At 45.4% G+C, this 20,926-nt stretch overlaps 1 protein-coding gene across 1 annotated transcript in view; it reads right to left on the bottom strand.

Moving 5' to 3' along the window:
* The window catches only part of LOC149868647 (neuronal acetylcholine receptor subunit alpha-7-like), a 170,114-nt gene that overhangs the window by 62,036 nt on the left and 87,152 nt on the right, over positions 1-20,926 (bottom strand). Inside the window, exons 6-8 of the mRNA XM_090037257.1 lie at positions 11,836-12,003; positions 8,403-8,597; positions 7,081-7,167 (exon numbers count right to left, since the gene is read on the bottom strand). Of these exons, the coding sequence (XP_089893383.1) occupies positions 7,081-7,167; positions 8,403-8,597; positions 11,836-12,003 (450 nt within the window). The remainder of the gene's footprint in view (positions 1-7,080; positions 7,168-8,402; positions 8,598-11,835; positions 12,004-20,926) is intronic.

Genomic DNA, 20,926 nt, shown 5'->3' with positions numbered 1-20,926 from the left:
CTTAACGGTTATGTTAAGGGCAGCCTTCCAGTTATCTGGAAATCAAATCGTAAAGCTTGGGTGACTGGGACCCTTTTTGAGGAATGGTTCACTGATTATTTTGTGCCAGCTGTTCAGAATTATTGTGAGAGGAACAACCTTCCACATAAGGCATTGTTAGCTTTAAACAATGCCCCTGAACTGGTTCCAGATATCACACTAGATGGTATTCATCTGGATGTTGTTGACCAAGTTTTCTACCTTGGCTCTACTGTTACCAGCAATGTAGATCTTGATGCTGAGCTCGCTAGTAGAGTCAGCAAAGCAGTCAGGAACTTTGGTCTTTTGCAAGACAGAGCCTGGAACAATAACAAACTGTCAACTAAAATGAAAATCCATATTTATGAGACATGTGTTTTATCCACTCCTCTATATGGCTCAGAAACATGGAGGACCTACTTGAAACATATCAAAAGACTAAGCAGCTTTCATGTCAGATGCCTGCATAAAATTCTTTGAATAAGATGTCAAGACAGGGTGACAAATGTGGAAGTGTTAAATTGTGTTGGTATGTCATTCATGGGAACATTGATTAGTAAGAAAGGACTCTGGTGGCTTGGTCATGTCAAGCGAATGCCAGATCACAGGATCTCGAAGAATGTACTGTATTCTGAAGCTCAAGAAGGGTCTAGAAAGAGAGGCAGACCGCTGCACAGATTTCAGGAGGCTTGCAAAGATGATTTAGCATCCTTTGGAATCTTTGGGGATGATTGGGAAAGGAGTGCAGAATGCTGCTCTGGTAGGCAGCGTCAGCTTGCGGATGAAGTGAGGTACTGAGAGGCAGACTGGATTATGTTTTGTGATAATCAGTGTCAGAGGAGGAAAGAATCTGCTACTTGGATTCAGAGCATTGCTAGTGTCTGGGTGTGCCCCACTAGTGGGCATGACTGTGACTTGTGCATTAGGCTCAGAAGTCATCAAAGAACTCATCGGCACATACACCATGCTCTGGAAAGAGCAATGGTGCCAATTATTGCTGTTGTTGTGATCCCCACCTCACTGTATATAGCTGAGATGTGGACAACATAAAGGAGACACCTCAAGTCGCTGGAGAAATACCATCAATGCTGCCTGCAGAAGATCATTTGAATCCAGTGGATAGACAAGTGTACCAACATTAGTGTTCTCTGACAAGCAAACACAATGATCATCCACTTTACTGGGTTGACCACATCATCTGGATGTCTGACTCCAGACTCCTGAACCAAGTTTGATTCTCCCACCTGAGTCAAGGCTCAGGAGGAGGGCAGAGAAAGCACTTCAAGAATGTCCTTAAAAAATGCAACATTGATACCAACTTGCGGGAGATTATCACCCACGACAGTATATCTTCCCAGGACTGAGAGGACTGTCCCCTGCCCAGTCCCACCAATCAGCTAATTGATGGGACCAGACCATAATTGGCTCTGTTCAGGCCCTGGGGACTTCCCTGTGTAGTTTCACCAGTCAGATCCCTTTAAAGTTCTCTGTGGGTGGACAGCCACGAACTTCAATGGGCTCCCAAGCTGCCTTAAAACCATGAACTTTAAAGAACTCCTAGATTGCCTATGGGCACTTTAAAGTTCCAAGTGGGACACCAACCACCCAGGTTCAGGATGGCATGGAAGGCAGGAGAGAGGAAAAGTGGTACTAGCTCAGGTTATCTCACAGCCTTTAAATATGTCTGCCACCTGCACATTCACACTATGGTGACAACAGCAGCTGGGGAGAGTCTGTCAACGAAGGTTGCCCTTGGGTGAGTGAAGCCAAGGAGCAGTACACTATCACCTTCTGGTTGGAGAGTGTCCCTTGGCAGCAACTTTGTTGCACTCCAGCCTGGGGACTTTGCACAGGTGACCTCCCATAATATTTTAATTTTTATAGTTCTACAAACTTTGTTGCACTACAAAAATAACGTCTATCAGGGCCCTTAAGCTAGACGCCATTATCAGCAGAAGACCAAAGGACTACAAACTGGGTATGAAAATAGTAGGCTGAGAAGTAAAAGTAGTAAAATTTTGGACTAGTCTTCTGACCAAAATAGTTGGGACAAATAATCTAAATTGTTTCAGGATGGAGCTCCAAAGTTTATAAAAAGAAATGGTCAGACAGGACAGAGATGGTCGTGAATCAACAACTGGTATATGTAATATTTGGGTGCCAGGTGAAAAGCAATTCTATCTCTATGCAGGAGGCATCTGGTAACTCCATGTCTCAGGGCTTCTGCTGGATGCCTGTAGCAGCCAGGAAGGACTCCTGCCAACACACCTGTGAATGCTTTGTTAGGTTCTGGAGTCTTTAGGGTTTTCTTTGTCAGCAGGTTTCTTAACCTCCCTATGAGGCATTGGACAATGGCCACAACTAGATGTGGGAGTTTTGGCTGGGGTGTGCTGGGGCTCCTGTTGGCCCAGAAAACATTTCTGCTACCTAGCTGTGGACAGTCTTGCTGTTCCACTCAAGCCTATCACCAAGTTTGGGGTTAGGAAGGAATTTCTCCCAGGTTGGATTGGCAAGGATTGAGAGGATTATTTTTGTCTTTCTCTTTAATTTGAGGCATGACCCTCTTTCTAGGATCCTCTGAGCATATACTGACATAACAACTCTGCCATTGCTATGGCAGGACACTGTTGACACCTTTGTCACCCCTGCTTTGTATCTATGACATGCTGCAGGCTGTTTGTAATATATAGTTGCAAGGTGCTTTGTGTGTGACAGTCTGGGCTTGTTGATTAGTTTTAGGACTCTTTGGATAAGAGGTTGTCTATGAACACAGAGGAGACTGGGTTGTCCTATGGAACCCCTTGCATGTCATATAAACTCCTTTTTCTCATAGGTCTCCCACATGCAACTGTGGTAGCACTGTACAAAAGAGACCACACGGAGCATAGCCTCAACCTCACCAATACATGGAAGGAGTTTACAGGGGTGCATGACTTAAGCTGCACCACCAAGGACCTACTAACCACACTGGGCATGTCTACACAAGACACTTAATGCCCACTGGACTAATTCTACTGCACATTAGCACGGCTGTCAAAAACCACACTAATGTACTAATGTGCAGTGGATTTAGTCCAATGCGCATTAAGCATCACACAAAAAGCATTCCTCTGTGCTAATGCACAGTAGCATTGATTATGACATATTAAGTTAGTACCTGTTGTTACAGGTACTAAACTTAATGCACTGTAATAACAGCATATTCATGAGTGTGTAGATCTGGCCACTGAGGGACTTGGCACTGGACCTGCCACCAGTTAAATGCGCGAAGGAAAAATACAACCAGCCGAGTAACCACAGCAAAAGTATTAGAAATGGTCTCACGTTGTGCCTCTGACACAAGAAATTCAAGGGGGATGCTTCCAGGATAGGGTTCCTTGTGTTATACCATCTTCACTTTCGAGTTAACACTCACAATCAGCAGAGGGCCACAGGATACCTTCCCCAGTGAAGTCCTCTGAGAGTTTTCCAAGGAGCTGTCCAGCAACTGCAGTGGGGACAGCACTTCAGCTGGGAGTATACTCTTGGGCCTCTACTCAGTAAGTACTACTTGCCTTTTTTATTTCTGTCTGATGGCAGGAGGGTAGCTGGCAAGACAGGGTCATTCTGCGTGCTTCTTTAGGGGTCCAGTTGGCCTCAATTTAACAACAATCTAGTGACCATTGTGAACTGAGATTTTCATTTGGTGAATTTTCACAGGAACAGCAAAAGATACATTCATGACACCTTGCCGCATTTCAAATTCTTATTCCACAGACTAAAGCGCTAAAGCTTCTCAACAAAACATTTTTAAAGTTTTTTTTCTTTTTTAAGTATTGCCATGTATTTTTCACTAATCCTGTTCCTGAAAACATCCGCATCGTCTTTACTGAAGTTAAGAAAAATCAGATAGAGGCAAACATTTGTTTAGAGAGTACTTGAGTCTAAATGGTTACAGTTTGTCAAAGCTATTCACAACTTAAAACGGGGTCTTCTAATGAAAATGTTCAGGCAAACTTAGTTCTCCACATAAGTTTTATTTATCCTCTTGAAGGAAATAATCCAGAACCTGATTCAATTACAATGGAGCCAATTAAGGATTTTTCTACTGACTTCTGTGACTTTGAATCCAGGCCCCAACTTCACCTTTTCACATCTTGAATCTTCATTTGGTATCTTCAACATGTTTCTTTGTTCTTTCCCCTATTGTTTGTTTCCCCTATTATCTCTCCCTGGCATATAAATGCCCCAGTGTTTTCCTCTCCCTTCCTAGCCCATTTTCAGAGCCAGGTCCTCTGGCAAAGGCATATTATACAGCCTTCTAAATCTTTCCATCCAGTCCTTTTTCTCATTCCAGCCTAGGAAAACCTCACTTAATTAATAGCTGCAGTTCAAAAAATGCTTGTGTTGCTACTTTCTGTAGGTTGGATTTACATAACATGAGAGAGTTATACTTGTTTTTTTTCTGATACCCTCTTTTGTATGCACATAAGATTCTGTTTGTTGCAGATCTAGTACATATTAGAGAACATTTTAAATGCCTCAGAAACACAAGGACTGTCCTCTGAAACAAAGTCTTTGGACCACCCTAGCGCAGGGAACATGTTGCACAATCCCCAGTGGTTGTAATGGCACAAGAGTTCATTCTGTATACAGCCACCTGGATTGAGCATTCAGCCATTCTCCTTACATTGGTAGTGGTGTACTACGATGCCCTGGCAAGGCCATAGTAGTTCGCTTGCATGAGATATGGAGCAGTTTCTAACATATTTGTGGCTAACCTTAGGACTTTGGTGGGCTACCTACCACCTTACCGTGGGAAGGACATGGAAGTCATCAAATGCTCAGGGCTGCAAACTTAACCTGAGCCTATAGGCAGTATTATAATAGTACTATTAAATAATTCATAATTCACAGTGGCACATTTCCCTTTCTAGAGCCTACTTTGCATCTGACCTCTAAAAACAACTTGTAATCAAGTTTTTTCATTTTCCCTGTGCCTTAATGATGTTCAAGAAATTCTAGCAGCTTCCTTGCATGTAGGCATATTGGTATTACTACCCACATGCCCCACAAAATACAATCAATCTTAACTGACAACCCAATTTATCTAGTAAAATTATGGATGAATCCCTCATTTTCATGAGTCCCTGGAAAAAAATATATCAGAGGGCAAAGTAGTTAAAGTAAATCAGCTTTCCAATGTGACCCAGAGAAAACCCTTTCATCTAGACTATGTCTGCCTTGTCTATTTAGTTTATAGGTTCTTTGGAAAAGGGGCTCTAGCATTTGTCATGTTGACATTCAGTTCCCAGCACTGGACCTTCTGATACTACCAGAATAGCAATGCTTTATTTTAGCCATAATAAGGTCTTTTTGCATTTCCATGGCTACCTCATTGGTCGTAATGAAAAGATTCTCTAAGAGATAGTTTGCTTCTCATGTCTTTTGAAACATATGGTAGTAACCATTGGTAGACTGGACTAGATCGATTACGGTTTTCATCTTGTATGGAAACTCATATGTTCACTGATTTTATGCTAGTCCTAATTGTGTCTTCATTTTCCAAGGCCATTCAGGTACTGCACCCATAATAACATGTTTCTCTGAAAGAGCAACTCATGCATGCAACCCAGGTATTTGTGTGTTTACATTAGCCATATGCAACTGTGTGAACAAAACTTAAAAAATTATGCCTTCCATTTTCATGTTGCCTCTTACACAAAGTTGAAATAGTGGTGAAAACAGTGAATGACCTCTAGCTCCCATTTATAAAATGAATGTCTCATAGTCTTTTATTCCTTATATGAGTTTCCCTGCATTCATGTTATAATTTACCTTGACCTCTGTTTTGGAAGGACAGGTCCTGCCATCTTTCAATAGCATACCTTGTGTTGGATATGGAAAATGCTGTTTCAGAATTGACATATGACCCAAAGCACAAACATGATTCCAAAATTGTACTAAAACTGTAAGTCCATATGCTTCTAAAAAAAAAACAATTTTAAGAACATGGATGGCACATTATACAACAAATAAACAGTGGGATTTAAAAATTTCTATGTGATCACAAAAGTAATTAAAAATGTTATTGGACAGAATAGGCCATTCTGCTGTTCCGCATGTTGCTTGTCCACTGCCCACTGAAAATGGATGGAAAGGCTGCTATAGAACACAGTGGATGTTGGCCCAAACCCTGTGGAGTTGCAATAGTTGCAGACAAGGGGCCATCTGGACCATTGTCTCTTTGTGTGTTTGAAATGCAACAGGATTTGGACGGTGTTTGTTTTAGCTAGACTTAGTGTCTTTGGGAAAGAACAGAGGAATAGCAGATAATTTGGCTAGTGAGCAGAAAGGAGGGCAGCTCATGAAGGAGGATCTGGCACTGGATGGGATTTGCAAAAGTACTCAGTGTCATCCTGACTCTGCTGCCACTGAAGTCCATGAGAATTTTACCACTGGGGTCAATGGGAGTAGAGTAAGGCCAACTCTGTACTGTGTAAGATCTTGGGAATGGTGAGGCTGAGCCTGCACTATCCACCTGAGTCCAGTGAAGCTCTCTAGAGGCAGAAGTTGACCTGGGAGGCTACTTTGGACTCACCCCAGTGCCCAGTCTTGAGCCTTCTGTCTTCACTGAGAATGGGTCCAGAGCAGCCCCATGGATGAAATTCTGACTGTGGATCAAGTCAGTGGATCTGGGTGAATGGAGACTGCCCAGTCCATGAGGCTTGACACTAATTGGACATCAGCAAATCCTCTGAGTGCTTTTGAAAAGTACCTTATATAATGGGTCCCTTTTACTTTACCTACTTAACCCCCATAAATGGAGCATTAACCCATGGCTCAGCTGCCAGCTTAGTATTTCTAGTGCCTTTTTGCCACCTCTATACAAATCTCTCTAGATGAATCAAGCTTGCCACATGTGTCCTGCTAATAGGGCACAAAAGAAGTGACTTGCCCCTCACAATATGTGAAATAAAATCTCTAATGACAACAGGGAACAGCTCCAAAGTGGGTTATGAACAAAGCTGCTTAGGAAGCCAGATCACCCCTATGCACCCAGCGTATAGACAGCAAACATACCTATTAGAGGGACGGAGTCAGAAGTAGCAGGCATGATCTCAGCCACAAGCAGCATGAACACCGTCAGGGACAGCAGGACTGTGATACCTGCAAGGGAATTAGTGGGGAGGGAAAGGATAAGGAGTAGAATTGTGGCCCTCCTGCTTATGCCTTCACTATATAAAACTCTGCCCCACTTGTTAACTAAGCAAACTTGTGGTTTACTGTCAGCTTCAGTCAAAGAAATATCTTTAATCCAAGTGCTACAAGACAGGAGGAGCCTCCTCAAACTTATCTGCATCTCAGGACAGTCCTGACCTCCTGGGTGATGTAGTCAATAGGGCTGTGTGAAGGTTCAGTCTCTGATTCAATTTGGTGGAGATTCGGCCTGATTCGGTGGCTGAATCTCTGAATCTGAATCAAATCAGAGGACCCTTGAATCGCTCTGAATCGAATCAGAACCCTCCAAATTGATTTGGAAAGATTCGATGATTTGGACATAGACACAGCTTTAAACAGTTTTTTTTTCTACATACCTCTAGGTAGCAGGTGGCTTGTGAATGCTGTGATGCTGGGGCACACGGAGCATCCCACAGAAGCATGGTGGGGCTCCCCAGCGCACTTGGCAGCAGACCTGGAAGTGGACCAGAAGCACTTCCAGTCCATTTCTGGGTTTGCTAGGGAGTGTGCTGGGTGGCCACCTGGCGCACCCCCAGATCAGCGACCTGTGCCTTCCCGGTCTGGGGTGGGGGCACCTGGGGTATAGAAGGAGGGGCACCCGGGGTATAGAAGGGGGGGTACTTCAAGGTGTATAGAAAAAACATTTAAAGCTGTTTCTATGTCCGAATCACTCATTCTCCAAATCAGCACTGAATCTTCAGATTCAGATTTGGCCGAATCAAATCAGGGACAGTGATTCGAATCAATGAATCGAATCACTGTCCCTGATTTGGGCCGAATCCCAATCCGAATCCAAATTGAATAGGGCCCCCTTTGGACACCTCTAGTAGTCAAGTCACATTACTTCCCCATTTATGAAATGGGGGTAATGAAACTGATCTCTCTGTAAAGCACTTTGACATGCACTAATTATAAGTGCTATGTAAGAACTCAGCGTTGCTATCTGCACCCGTCAAAAATGGCTCAGCTTACACAATGCAAAAGCCAAGTACTCTGGTCTGAGTGGTGACTTGTTCTAGAAAGCTTTGTTACTCCCACTTCTACAACCTCTTGTTACTTCCCTGAGAGAAATCTCTCCTAGCCAGTTCCAAGGCAGGCTAAGTTACTTATTTGTCATTTCCTGTGAAGTCTGTAGTAAGCATGCTAAATTCCTTGGTTCTTACCTAAGGAAATCTTCTCCCCTGAGTCAGCTGGCAAGAGGAAAACAAGCAGTGCCAGGCCTGAGATGAGGACACAGGGAATGAGTAGGTTCAAGCCATAGTAGAGGGTGCGCCGTCGCATCGTCACAGTGTAAGTCACATCTGGGTATGGCTCTTTGCAGCACTCATAGTACAACACATTCCTCTTCCCCGGCACACCTGCATGGAGGGAAACCAGGGAGGTGGGAAGGGGGGCTGTATCCCTGGCTTTGGGTTTATAACATGAATTACACCACGCCTGCTGGCCTCAACTGTAATCAAGGACCCATTGTGCTGGACACTACATACAGATAGGGAGAAACAGTCCTTGCCCCAAAGATCTTGTAGCTTGGAGGCTGAGATGGGGAGAGAGAAGAGAGTTGCCCAAGGACACTCAAAAGATCAGTGGCATAGTCAGAAATAGAACCCAGGTCTCCTGCCATCTAGTCTAGTGCCAAATCTATACATCCATGGCCTGCAGAGTAGCCAAAGGATCTAGCTTAGTGGTCTAGGCACCTAGAGACCTTCCTATTGTATGTTCAAATCCTGTGAAACCTCATTTCACTGGACTTCCTATTGCTTGCACTGGGGATTGTTTTCAATGAACGCTAAACACTTTGGTGTATATGGCCCAAAATGTGCACTGAATGCCACACACTGGGTGCAGCTACATGTGCCCCCACAGCACTGCTGTTACTGCGCCGTCATTTAGTACTTCCTTTTGGGAGTGCTAAATAGCAATGCAGTAACAGCCTGCACTGTGCTGTGCCATTTTTAGCCACTACGTCATCATAGCAACACACTATACCAAGGCAGTGTGTTGCTATGGAGACGTAGCTGCAGCATCACAGTTTGTGCCTGCTGATGCTACGTCACCATAGCATGTTGCTACGGCAATGTAGCGTCACATGTAGACATGCCCAGTGACTTGTAGTGGAGAGCTTAAAGTGCTGAGGGAATTATGTGAAAAAATCCACTACAATGATCAGGTCGTGGTGGGATTACAGGAATCTCTACAGAGGGTGCTGGCCCACAGTTATACAGAGCTATTTCTCATGTATTTTATCTTTAGCAGATTTATTCTGTAATAAGGAGCAACCACATGACCAGCTCTCTCAAACAGCTGTCCCAGGTAAGCCATGTGCATGGTAGTGAAGCAAGTTTGCAGATTGAGATTGCATAGGGAAGTGGACATGATTTATCTCAGCATGGTAGGCAGCTGCTCCTCGCTTTCTGAGGGGTAACGTTCCCTGGAACGGAGGGACCTACACCAGGGTAAGGATGTGCATCATGTGTCCACTCCATTTTTATTACAGGCTAAAGTTAAATTATTCCATAGCAATCATATTATGTCTCCGCACCCAGAAAAGTCCAAGTCATTAGACAACACACACAAGGAAACCAGCTAATGTAAAGTACAGCAACGCAGGTTTAAGTTAACCCAGGAAAGGACATGGCCTCTCTCTCCACCACGGCTATGTCTTCAGCAACTGCAGGATGGGAATGGATGATTCCTTCCATCTTTCTGTGGATTTCTCTTCTTGCCAAGCCAGACAGTGAAATCTAACCTTGCAACATTTTGTTGTTACCATTTGGATAAACCAGGAGCAGTCCTGAGCACCCAAAAATGGCTTCCCAAAGAATGGCCACAGGTCAGTAAGACACATCTAATTAATGTCCTCTTGAGCCAGGGAAATAAAGCCAGGGTTGCTAGCTTTGTCACACGCTGTAGGCTGAGGCTCTGATTTTCCAGCTGTTGAACTGGGAACATAGCACGTGCTGTCATTTCTTATCTTTAGTGATTCCTTTTTTTCTTTCCCTTTCCCTCCACTTTGTGCGCATTGGCCTTGTTTTGTCAGTAGAACAAACCACATTGCATTACAACAAGCCTGAGAGGTGCCAAGTATCTCTCAGCAATTTTCAAAAATGGGTGCCAAAAGCTGGAGTGGTCAGCCTGAGGTTAGCTGTGAGAAGATATATTGGTCCTCCATGGCTGTCTGTCAGCCTATCTTGGTCCTGCCCTGATGTCTGGGGGCCTGATCCTACTTCTAGCAGGGACAGCCACAGCACCAAAGTTATCAAAAGAGGAAGAGCCTCTGCATCCTTTGGGGCATTTCTACCAGAAGCACATTAGGGCATGGCAGTATTAGGTCAGCTGCTGATCTAATCCTATTCTTGCACGGGCTGTGGTTTGAGTGACGTGAGAGCTGGCACAATCCCATCTATGCTTCATGGGACAAATGCAGGGAACCTAGGGACCAAATGTGTTTGGCACATGCATTTGCTGAAGGTAGGATTTCAAGCTAGAAACAACCAAATGGGGCAGACTGTAAAGAAGCATTTGAAAAATAGCAGCTCTGACCTTTGCAACCTTAGATTGCTTTTCCCTTACATTAGACTCCTCTAACTTCCCTGAACATAGGACCCTGATGGTTCCCTCTAAGACACTGCATTGCAGCCACCAACCTCTAGCCATTGCAAGGGCTACCTGTAGTTTGGCTCAGATGGTAGCACATTCTTCAAGTCTTGGAGGTGGACAGAGTGCTGCATTGGGTTCATGTGTATTATATACAGATAAGATTTCTACAGATAGCTTGTTAAAATGGTGGCTAGAAGCTGCTGTTCAGTATCTCAGGACTGACTTCTCTAGAGGCTGAATGTGACATCTTTTAATAGGTCCAGAGCTCCTACCAGTCAAATAGAAATTTGACTGCAATTATGAACTTTACAACCCTGGTTTTAGACTTCTTGAAGTCTCTTGACTTCAATAGTTTTGCACCCATTCAACTGAGATCAGAATCAAGCCCAAAGAGGCCAAGTTCAGGAAATGGACCTGAACATTAGGAGTCCGGACGGTACTTTTGAAACTAACTGGTTCAGAGTCATGAGCTTTCATAACAACAGATTACTTCATCAGATGCTATGACTTGAGCAGTAGTAGGGATTCTTGGAATACACTGAACAGAAGAAGCATGCAACTGTTGACTTGATTGAATAGATGTTTGCAGTCCTATGTTTTTTTTCATGCAAGAGTTCCTTCCAAATTTGACCAAACATGGGTTTTCTACTCCCATGGCCTTTTTACTGAAATGGGTTACACAAATGTAGTATGATGTTTGCTGTATCTTTAAAAGACACACTGGTCCAAATTCAGTGCAAACTCATTGACGTCAGAAGAATTGCATGGATTATTGATTGTGACAGTGTTATAGCCACAGGATTCTACTTGTTTAATGTCCTTAGCTTTGCTGAACAGTGGTGACTGAATGTGAAACACTGTCTGGAATCTAATTTTGAGATTTCTGCTGTTTTTCAAGTAGTATTTCAAACATCCAGATAAGATTAATTCTATTTCTGTTTGTTTATTTTCACCTTAAAAGTTTAGCTTCTTGTCCATCTTTTTAGTAAGCTAACTTACCTACTAAATCCCATTCTCCATTTGATATGTAGTTGGAAATATCCGCTTCGAGCATCTGCAGATCAAGCAACCAACCACTGTGGGTCCATGAACCAAATTTCAAATCACATTTTTGTACATCAAAGGGGAACCAGCGGACGTCAATGTAACACGTGCTCTTCAAAATGCCTACAGATAAAAAAAAATCAGTGAATCAAACATGTCACTTCTGAGGCACAAGTAAGAATGGGAATGATGTTCTGAGAACCCCTGGAAATGTTAGTACTCTGAATACAACCAGATGCAGTTCACAGCTAAGTTAGATGGACAATGGTTTCCTGGCCACGCTGCTTCACTGAGGGGCACTGCGATTTCTGGAGCCAAATTGTTTTCATAGTCGATTTTTGTTTTAAAAAAAAAACCCTGAAAGGATCGTCTTATTTCCTGGTGCAAATGTGTGTGCTGTGCACTGGTCTCAAAGCATTTGTGTCTACTGACACTACTGCTGGCCCATGATACACTAACACACATACAAATCTCTGATGTTTGTCTCTTGTTTTTCTTGCCATCCTTGAAGCTGTCCCTCAAGCCAAGCATCTGCCTGAGCCTAGTGGGTTATGCCAATTTCTATAGCCAATGGTACAAAGGGAATGATGCGGCTAGCATTATGTCTGGTCACTTCTGACTCTCAAGTGAACAGCAGTCTGCTGGTTAGAGTGCTGTGCTATATCTGGTTACAGGTGGGTCTGTGATTTTTAGCCTGAATCTGCAGTGAGGCTCACCCTCATGCTTCTGCGCCCACTGTTATCCCTCAACTCTGCCACCACATCCCCCAGTGTCACATGTCACCCTCACTGAATTTTCTTGGCTCTCACTCAGTCAGAGCTCCTCTTGTCTCAGTTAAACTTTTATCAGTTCGGACGGTGTTAAAATGGAATGTGACCATCTAGGAGCTGGCCCTATATCCTGATTTCTCAGAGCACGTAGCTTTATCAAGAGTGAATCCTCCGAGATGCTGCTAAGTGGCCCTTCACCACCATACCTATCTGGAACCAAAAGAATTGCCACTTAACTCAAAAGTCATATATACCCTGCTCTGGGATGAACTGAACTACTTACTAGTAGCTCTCTGAAGTGAAATTCATCTTCCCTCCAGCCGAAGGAAAGCCAGTGGGGTTTAGTGATTAAGGGAGTTAGCCTGCCCATCTAGAAACCTTGGCTCTATTGCCTGCTTTGTATAGCCTTGAGCAAGTCACTTATGATGGCATTCTTTTCTTATCTGGATCCCTAGACAATCAACCTTTATTGTCTAAGTCCCAAGAAAGCCATGTACGCACAGCTTGGCATTTGTATTCTTCATGTGTAACCCTACACACCTGGGGAGCTATGTAGAGGCCCAGACTAGTAATGTTCTGAAGACAGTGTGAGTCACCTACTTCCATCTTTTCCCCCACCGAGCTGGGTGGCTAGGCACTCACCTAGGAAGCTGGATGGCCCGCCCCTGCCTCATGCTGATGGCTTTGAAACAGGGTCTCTGACTTTCCAGCACTCTACCCAACACACTGCAGGTCACCCTGCACATCTCCCTCCTTCCCTCCCCCTCTAATCCTTCTTTCCCTACATGACCCCTGCCTGCCCCACGTGATTCCCGCCCCCCATGCTGCTGCAGCCTGCACTGCCCATCAGACAGTGCAGTTCGGTATGTATAGAGACAGAAGTCACTATTAGGCAAATAATTAGTTTCAATACCTTTGTCCTAGTTCCTATTGTGCAAGTCAGAGCTCCTCAGGGCTGTTGTGGGTAAAGAAGGCTTTTTCCCTTCAGCCCATCCATCCTCAGTATTGGTGGACAAAAAACCATAAGCCCCTGGGACCTTCCTTTCTTCCCCTTGAGCACCATCAGATGTACTCCCCTTGCCTTTTTGGGCTGATTAGGATCCACAGAACAGCAGGGCCACAGGGCAAATTTGGTATCTGCCTGAGGATAAACGTGGCAGACTATAGAAGCTGTGGGAACCATGAGAGAATGCCTTTTCAAAGCCATTTCTGAAAGAACCAAACCTTGGGGTCTGCTCAGCTTTCGACATCTCTGAAACCAGCTAATAGCCCAGTGTTGCCTTTGAATAAGCAGCAGCACTATTGCCCTAATCTCAGTACAGAATGTTATTATTTCTTATTCACTGATCTGTCTTCATATTTGGTTTGTTTTCGCCAGACCTGTCTGGTCTGATATAAAAGTTCATATGGCATTTTAAATGGTGGAGGACATCATTATTTACTAGCCAATTGCCCATCAAGAATGGTGGGGGGGAGGGAACAGAGGCCCATGTCCGGCCCCCAGCCCCCCTCCCCCACTTCGGGTCTGGCCCTGCTCCCCTGTCCCTTCGGGTCCGGGCCTGTTCCGCCCCCTCGCCTGCCACTTCCGTTCCGGGCCCGTTCCCCCACCCCCTGCTTTGGGTCCTGCATCACACCCTGCCCCTGCACTCCAGGTCCATCTGGCCCGCGTCCACCTGCCTGTAGTTCTTCAACTGAGAGGAAAATACAGAAATATGGCAGAGCCCTCCAAATGCTTTCTCGGTGCTTGGCAGGAAATTTGGGCATCTCAGAGGTTGGAAGAATTCATTATTCCTCATAAGCAGTAGGGCCTAGTGGCTAGGGCACCAGCCTAGGACTCCAGTGACCTGGGGCCAAATTCTGACCTGCTTTATGATCTTGGATAGGTCATTTCCCCTTTCTGTGTCTCAGTTCCCCCCATCCCTCTATTATCTGCATTGTCAATTTACAGAGTAAGCTCCTTGGGGCAGGGACTGTCTATTATCATGTGTCTGCCTTACAGCAGAGGGCCTTGCTCTAGCCCACAGCCCCCAGATATCATTATGCTATTATAATAAAAAGAGGGCAATTCCCTGTTATAAGAAACAGTAACTGGATTACTCTGATCTGCATCTTTGTGACCGTCTAGTCCTGTCCTGTTGGGCTGCCTTTGCCTTGACACCCCCTTGAGTTATCATCTCTTCCTTTACTTCTGTCTTGAGGAGGATCCCACTGCCACAGACCATTACTTTCTTTTAGGTGTCAAGTGCTGCTTCATAAAAAATTATTGTGCTTTAGGCACGCAAATAATTCTGGGGTGTCTGTCCCTGAGGGTGACAGGGAGGAATGAAATGGCATCAACAACTGGTAAGGAATCTGTCTGGTGAACTCTGCAGAGGGACTGCAGTCCTTAGGCTGCTTTAGAGGCCTTGGACAGGCTGTCACAGCTCTGCAAGCTGTACAAAGCAAGTGCCTCCTCCCCCTGCCCTGGGGGTGGGCAGACTGGCTAGCCAAGCTGTGCATTTGGGCTTCAGTCAGCCATGATGAGTCCTGACACCCATTCCTAGCAACGTGATCTTTCTACTGTTTTGGGTTTACATAGCCTGAGTGGAGGTAGACATATTCAGAGTGGGGGCATGTATGTGCACTCCATTGCTGTTCCTTCAGTCCGCTCACACCAGGTACATTAGCTCCTGGCCTTCCCTCCGGCAGATCTCACAGAACTTGTTTTTCACCCAAACACAAAATAGTGCCATAAATCAATCAGTTTGGGATGCTGTGATTTCCTCTTTCAGGCACTTTTATGCCACCTCTTACTGTAGTATTTAAGCACTGCTTGGACATATATTTCTCCCCACAATATCAGTGTAAAGTAGGGGAGGTGCTTTTATCTGAGCTGATTGACTTGTCGAAGATCGTACACACAGAGCTTGTGGCAAAGCAAGGCTTTGGTCTCTCAAACCCTGTGCTTGGGCCCTAACACCTGGGTCATGCCCCATCCTGCTGCCATGTTCCTCCTGTTTCAAACCACTTTGTCATGAACCTACTCCAAAAGTGGGAATATTTTGGGGTGTTTATGGAATGCCATGTAGATGGTTTCCTGAATTAGGTTTACTGATGTAGTGTGTGGTTTCCACAGACAGGTCCCTGCACCCCCTTTTGGATTGGATCACACACTGCTGGAACCTCTGGGAACTTTAAAGTCCCCAAAGCAAGGAAGAATCCCCCCTTCCCCTTCGTGCTCAGAGGCAAATCCCCTTGCTCCCTCCCCCACCTGCTGCTGTGCTTTGCCTGCTGCCCCAGGCTGGGGAGGCTTCAAAGCCATTCCTGCCCACTTCACCTGGGCTGCAAAGGGATGGGCACATCTAGGAACAGTGACAGAAGCAGCGGCAATGAGCAGGGGGTTCCCCCTTCCCATGCCTGCTCCCCAGAGGACTGGGCAGGCCGAGGGAATCCAACCTCACTCACCTTTGCTGCTACTGCTGTTGCTGTCCCAGCTGAGTCCAGCCCTCCACATAGCCTATCTGGATTGGCCAGGAGGGGCTTTGAAGCTTCCCCAGCCTGGGGCAGAAGGGAAGGCAGTAGCAGCAGATGGGGGAGGGAAAGGAAGGGGAAGGGATGTGCCTCTGAACATGAAGGGGAAGGAGGGGATTCTTACCTGTTTGTGCGACTTAAAAAAAAGTCCCTACAGGCTCCAGCGGTGCCATCTGCCCACACTGCTGTGGGGGAGGGAGCAGCATGGGTGGCTACTTCTACATCCCCTCTTTACTAAATCCTGGATAGGCTCCTGGTGCCCTCTGTAGACCTTCCTACTTTTCTTCTCCCCTCCTTTATAGCAGGAGCTGCTTACTCCCCTCCTTCTCCCTCCCCCTTGCCCTACAGCAGGTGCTGTTTACTGGCAATAAGCTCTCTTCCTGACTCCTCCCCTCCCCTCCCCTCTTCCTGTCCTCAGTCTGACATTGGAAACTACCTCCTTCCTCCCACTCTGTCCCTGTCCCTCTCTCCTACCACAAGGTAGCAGTAGTCTGCAGTGAAGCCAGGTTGCAAGCACCCACCCCACCATTTTAAAAGATTGAGCACCACTGGTCTAGGGCTGCCAGCTTTAAAGTGGCCATGGGCAATGTGCCCCAAGGGCCACACTGGTGGGAACCATATACCATGGGGGCCACACCAGCAGGGGCATAGCCCCCCCCCCCAGGGTGAATGGAGGTAGGTGCTCCCAGCTGCTGCTGCACTGTGCACACTTATGTGCAGGTGCTGCTCTGCATGGTGTGACACCCCACCTCACCTTAAGCTCTCTATGGGCTCCCTGTGGCATTGTGTTGCATAGGTATTCCAGGCAGCTGGCTCCCCCCAGTCCCCCACAAAAGGTGCATGGAGCAGAAGCTAGGGGAGGGAGGGGGTGACCCCTGATCCCCCAGCTGCTGCAGCACCCAAAGTAATAGGATCAGCAATGGCCAAGTGGGAGCCTGGGAGCCATATGTTAACCCCTCATGGGCTGCATGTCCACCAGTTGGACAGCCCTGGTTTAAGTCAATAAACATTGCTGTTTTTACGATTTGTTGCTGTAATAAAACTTTTCATTATGTATTATACCTTACTTATTGCCTGTGGTAAATGTGATTTCAGAGCATTTGACAAGACAGATTGATCATTCCTACAGAAGCAAGAGCTAAGCACACACCAGACAAAAGATGTTATTCTTTAAGTTGGCAAAATCTCCTCTACTTAAGTTGGAGAGGCCTGGGTGAGACAGGTTGATCTGAGGTATCCAGGACAAGAAGTTCACCTTTTGGCTTGTCAGCAGCAGACTGTGGAGAGAGCTTTGGGGCTGAAGGTCAACCTTGAAAGTGTGAGTTCACCCTATTTGAGCCACACACCTCCACCCTCCCTTGCTGCTCCAAGTCCTAACTCCTGCCCATAAACAGCCTCACTCTTTTCATTGTCATCCCATGTTCCTAGTAAGTGTGGAAAGTTCATAGGGCCCCTCTGCTCTGTTATAACATCCCCTCAAGACATGTACTAGTCCTTGCAGTTTGGAATACTTCTTTTCAGATGAGCCATTAGAGTGACCCAAGACCTAAATTCCCTATTGTGGTTAACAGCTCTGTGAGCCTCCATTTGGAGGTGTGGGCCTTAAAAGAGCCTGATTCACATTAAATGGCAAATATCTGATTTCTGAACATGTTAGATCTAGAAAATGGAGACACTTGGTTCCTGTCTCCGTCTGTTGTAGTATTTCCAAGGATGTTGTGACATACTTCTGTGTGTATATGGTCTTGCCACTGAATGACCAGCAGCCCTCTTGCTCTTCTACTTGCCAGTCAACATATCTCTGGCTGTCGTGCCCACATATGATCTGGTCCTACTCTAGCACCTCTTGAATCCTATTCCTCAGAATGTGTCGCATTTCAAGCCTTCCCTCTTCTCCTGCGGTATCTATCAAAGCTTATTTTTATAAGAAGCAGCAGTAGCAGTATAACCTGTGGTTTGAGTCAAATGAAATTAAATTTTCATGAAGGTTTGAGAGTACTGTGTCTTAAGTTTTAGAGTGATTCACTGTATCCTGCTTAGTTTAGTCCCTTATGCCAGCTTCTGATCTGATTAAATATGCTGCTTACAAGTATTTGCCTTCTAAAGTAGATCTGATTTAGGTTTTTGCCAGAATTTGAGTGCTCAATAAAAGTAAGGGTTTAACCTGAATTTTATACAGTAGACATGCTCCCTTTGCTCTTTGCAAAATCATGTCATCACCACCAGCTCCTGTTCCTTCTCTACAAAACTCTTAGTTAAGAATAAATTAAGTTAGAACAAAATGTTAGGGACTGAATCTCTTCATTAAGCCAATTTATTGGTAAAAGGGACCTGAAGGATGTCAGATCTGCCTAGTATGAATAGCTCCTCTATCATCCATCCCTGAGGCCCCCAAAGGGAGTGAAAGGGTTGTTCAAGCAATTCTAATATATCTTGGCCTGAGCAAGCATTATTGTCTGGCATACTTTAGGTTAGCTACAAAGTTACTCTAAATTATGGTAAGGACCGAGGTAAACATAAAACCGCCACATAGATCCTTTATGGCTCCTGTGGAAACAAGCACCTCCAGTACTTAGAAAAGATCAGGCTATGATTTAGGAGAAACTTAATAGCGAGGAATTTTTGAGTAAGAGCTTATTTTCTGCTAAACCACTTGGAGCATTGTGCATTTTTTCTCACATTAGAGTCTCTCAGCTTCTACAATCTACCTTTGTTTGAGGGACAGTAGACACAGCTTGATGATTTTTGTCAGAATATCCAACTTCAGGGCATCAGAAGGCCCTCCTCAGCTATCCATGGTTAACTTTACAGCATCACACCTGCCTTACACAGTGACACCTGTGGAGAGGATAGTGCCTTCTGGCAATGCCCTGGAGTGATGAGGTTAGAAGTTTTTGCTCTCAGGAAAGAACACCATTCTGATGCACATCGCTTGGTTGTAGGACCAACGAGTTGTGCCTCTCAAGACACATCTACAATGCACAGCCAATGCTTTCAAACTACCTACTCCCACTTGCATACCCCAAACTCAGAGATATGACTGTGAAGCCTCTCTGGCCAGATCTAGACATGCAGCGCCACCTCTTTGCAGCACCACAAACCACATACATTGCATGTTAAACCGTGTGCCATGCTGCTAATTTGCAGCACTGGGGCAAAATTTGCTACCAGGATTTCCCGGTAGCGAAAACAAAAATCCCTGGAAAAAAAAAAAGCGCAAAGCACACCAAAGTGTCATGTGCCAGGAGAAATGCTAAGACCTGTGTGCTGCAGAGTCCCTACACTGAGGCACCCTGTGCCCCAAACAACCACTCTCCAGCTGGCTGGGGCACAAGTGTGCCTTGAGACAGGAGACCAGGCAGCCCTGGCCTGGCTGCTCCCTTGTCTCTGTGTGCCTCAGTGCAGGAGCTCCAAGACCTGAGCGCCTGCTTCCCTGTCTCAAGGCACGCTATGCCCCAGCCAGGGAGCTGCCTGCCACTTAGTCCTGCACTGAGACACCTTGTGTCCCAGCCAGTCCCTCCACGCCACCGCCCCTGCAGCATGTGGACCAGAGGGACATGTCCCGCTACAAACTGCACCAGCAGGGATGTGCACTGCAGCACAAAGTAGCAACACAAATTTGTGCTGCTGCAAATGCATGCCCAAGCTCGTGTGGACGTGGCCTCTGGGAGCATTCAGAGTAGCTGCTCTCAAGCACTTTGGAGACAAGCATTTTAAGAGAAGCAAAAGCGGAAGACCTATGGAGTAGCTTTACCATCACATTTCCATGCTTTGAGCATGTGAGCAGAAGCAAATGGGCAGAATACACTTGGCAACATCCCTTCCCTCAACTGTCTGAGAGTGCTGTACTTTGCATGAGTATAGCTGAATATATATTTCCAAGACATTCTGGTATTTGTTAAATTATGGACCACTTTAATAGTTAGTGAAGAATTTTCTAAATATGCTCATAGAATAATTAATTGAAGATAGATCACAGACATAGAATGTTATTCTACCAGTTTGAACTCTGCTGTTAGTTACAGTGGGCATGCCTACACATTCATTAATGCACAGTAGTTACTGTGCATTTAATTTAGTACTTGCTTAATGAAGTACTAACTAAATGCACAGTGACTAGAGTTACTGCTCAGTAGCACCAGCGCACAGGTTTTTAGCGATGCTTACTGTGCAGTGGCCTAATACTACTGTGCAGTAGCATGTTAGCACGGTTTTTGCCTGGCACGCTACTGTACAGTGTTATTAGGCTACTGTGCATTAAGTGTATCGTGTAAATGCGCCGAGTAAGGGCTACTGTGGAAATGACCCATCTTACCTCTTATTAATTATGCTATATTATACTAGACATGTCAGTGTTTGTTTTTTGTTGGGGTTTTATTGTTTTGGTTTTTGGTTTGGGGTTTTTTTTTTTTGTCTTCCTCAGAAGCATTGGGTTTTGGCTGCAGCCTGGGCTGGGAATTTTGACTGGGGGGCGGGGGTGCCAGTGCTCCTGCTGAAACTAAAACTTGGAGATTCCTGGCTAAAAGGATTTGTCCCTCTACTCAGGGTCAGACTTGTGACCACTTATGGAGTCAGAGAGTAATTTTACCCTATGGTCAGATTCATATGCATTGTGGGGGGTTGGTTTCTGCCTTCCTTGGTTGCAGGGGGTGTAGCCCTCTTTCTTGGATCTCTTGAGTGTATTTGAAACAATATTGTATTGGCCACTGTTGTCTTCCTACTTTGCCTGCAGCAGGTTAGGGCGCTATGCTTTGTGATTGTGTGGC

This window comes from Crocodylus siamensis, chromosome 3, assembly GCF_052110815.1.
Source record: "Crocodylus siamensis isolate JL-2025a chromosome 3, ASM5211081v1, whole genome shotgun sequence".
Classification (NCBI taxonomy): domain Eukaryota; kingdom Metazoa; phylum Chordata; order Crocodylia; family Crocodylidae; genus Crocodylus; species Crocodylus siamensis.
Note: the sequence above shows the minus strand (reverse complement) of the source record. Positions and strands in the feature narration are given on the sequence as shown.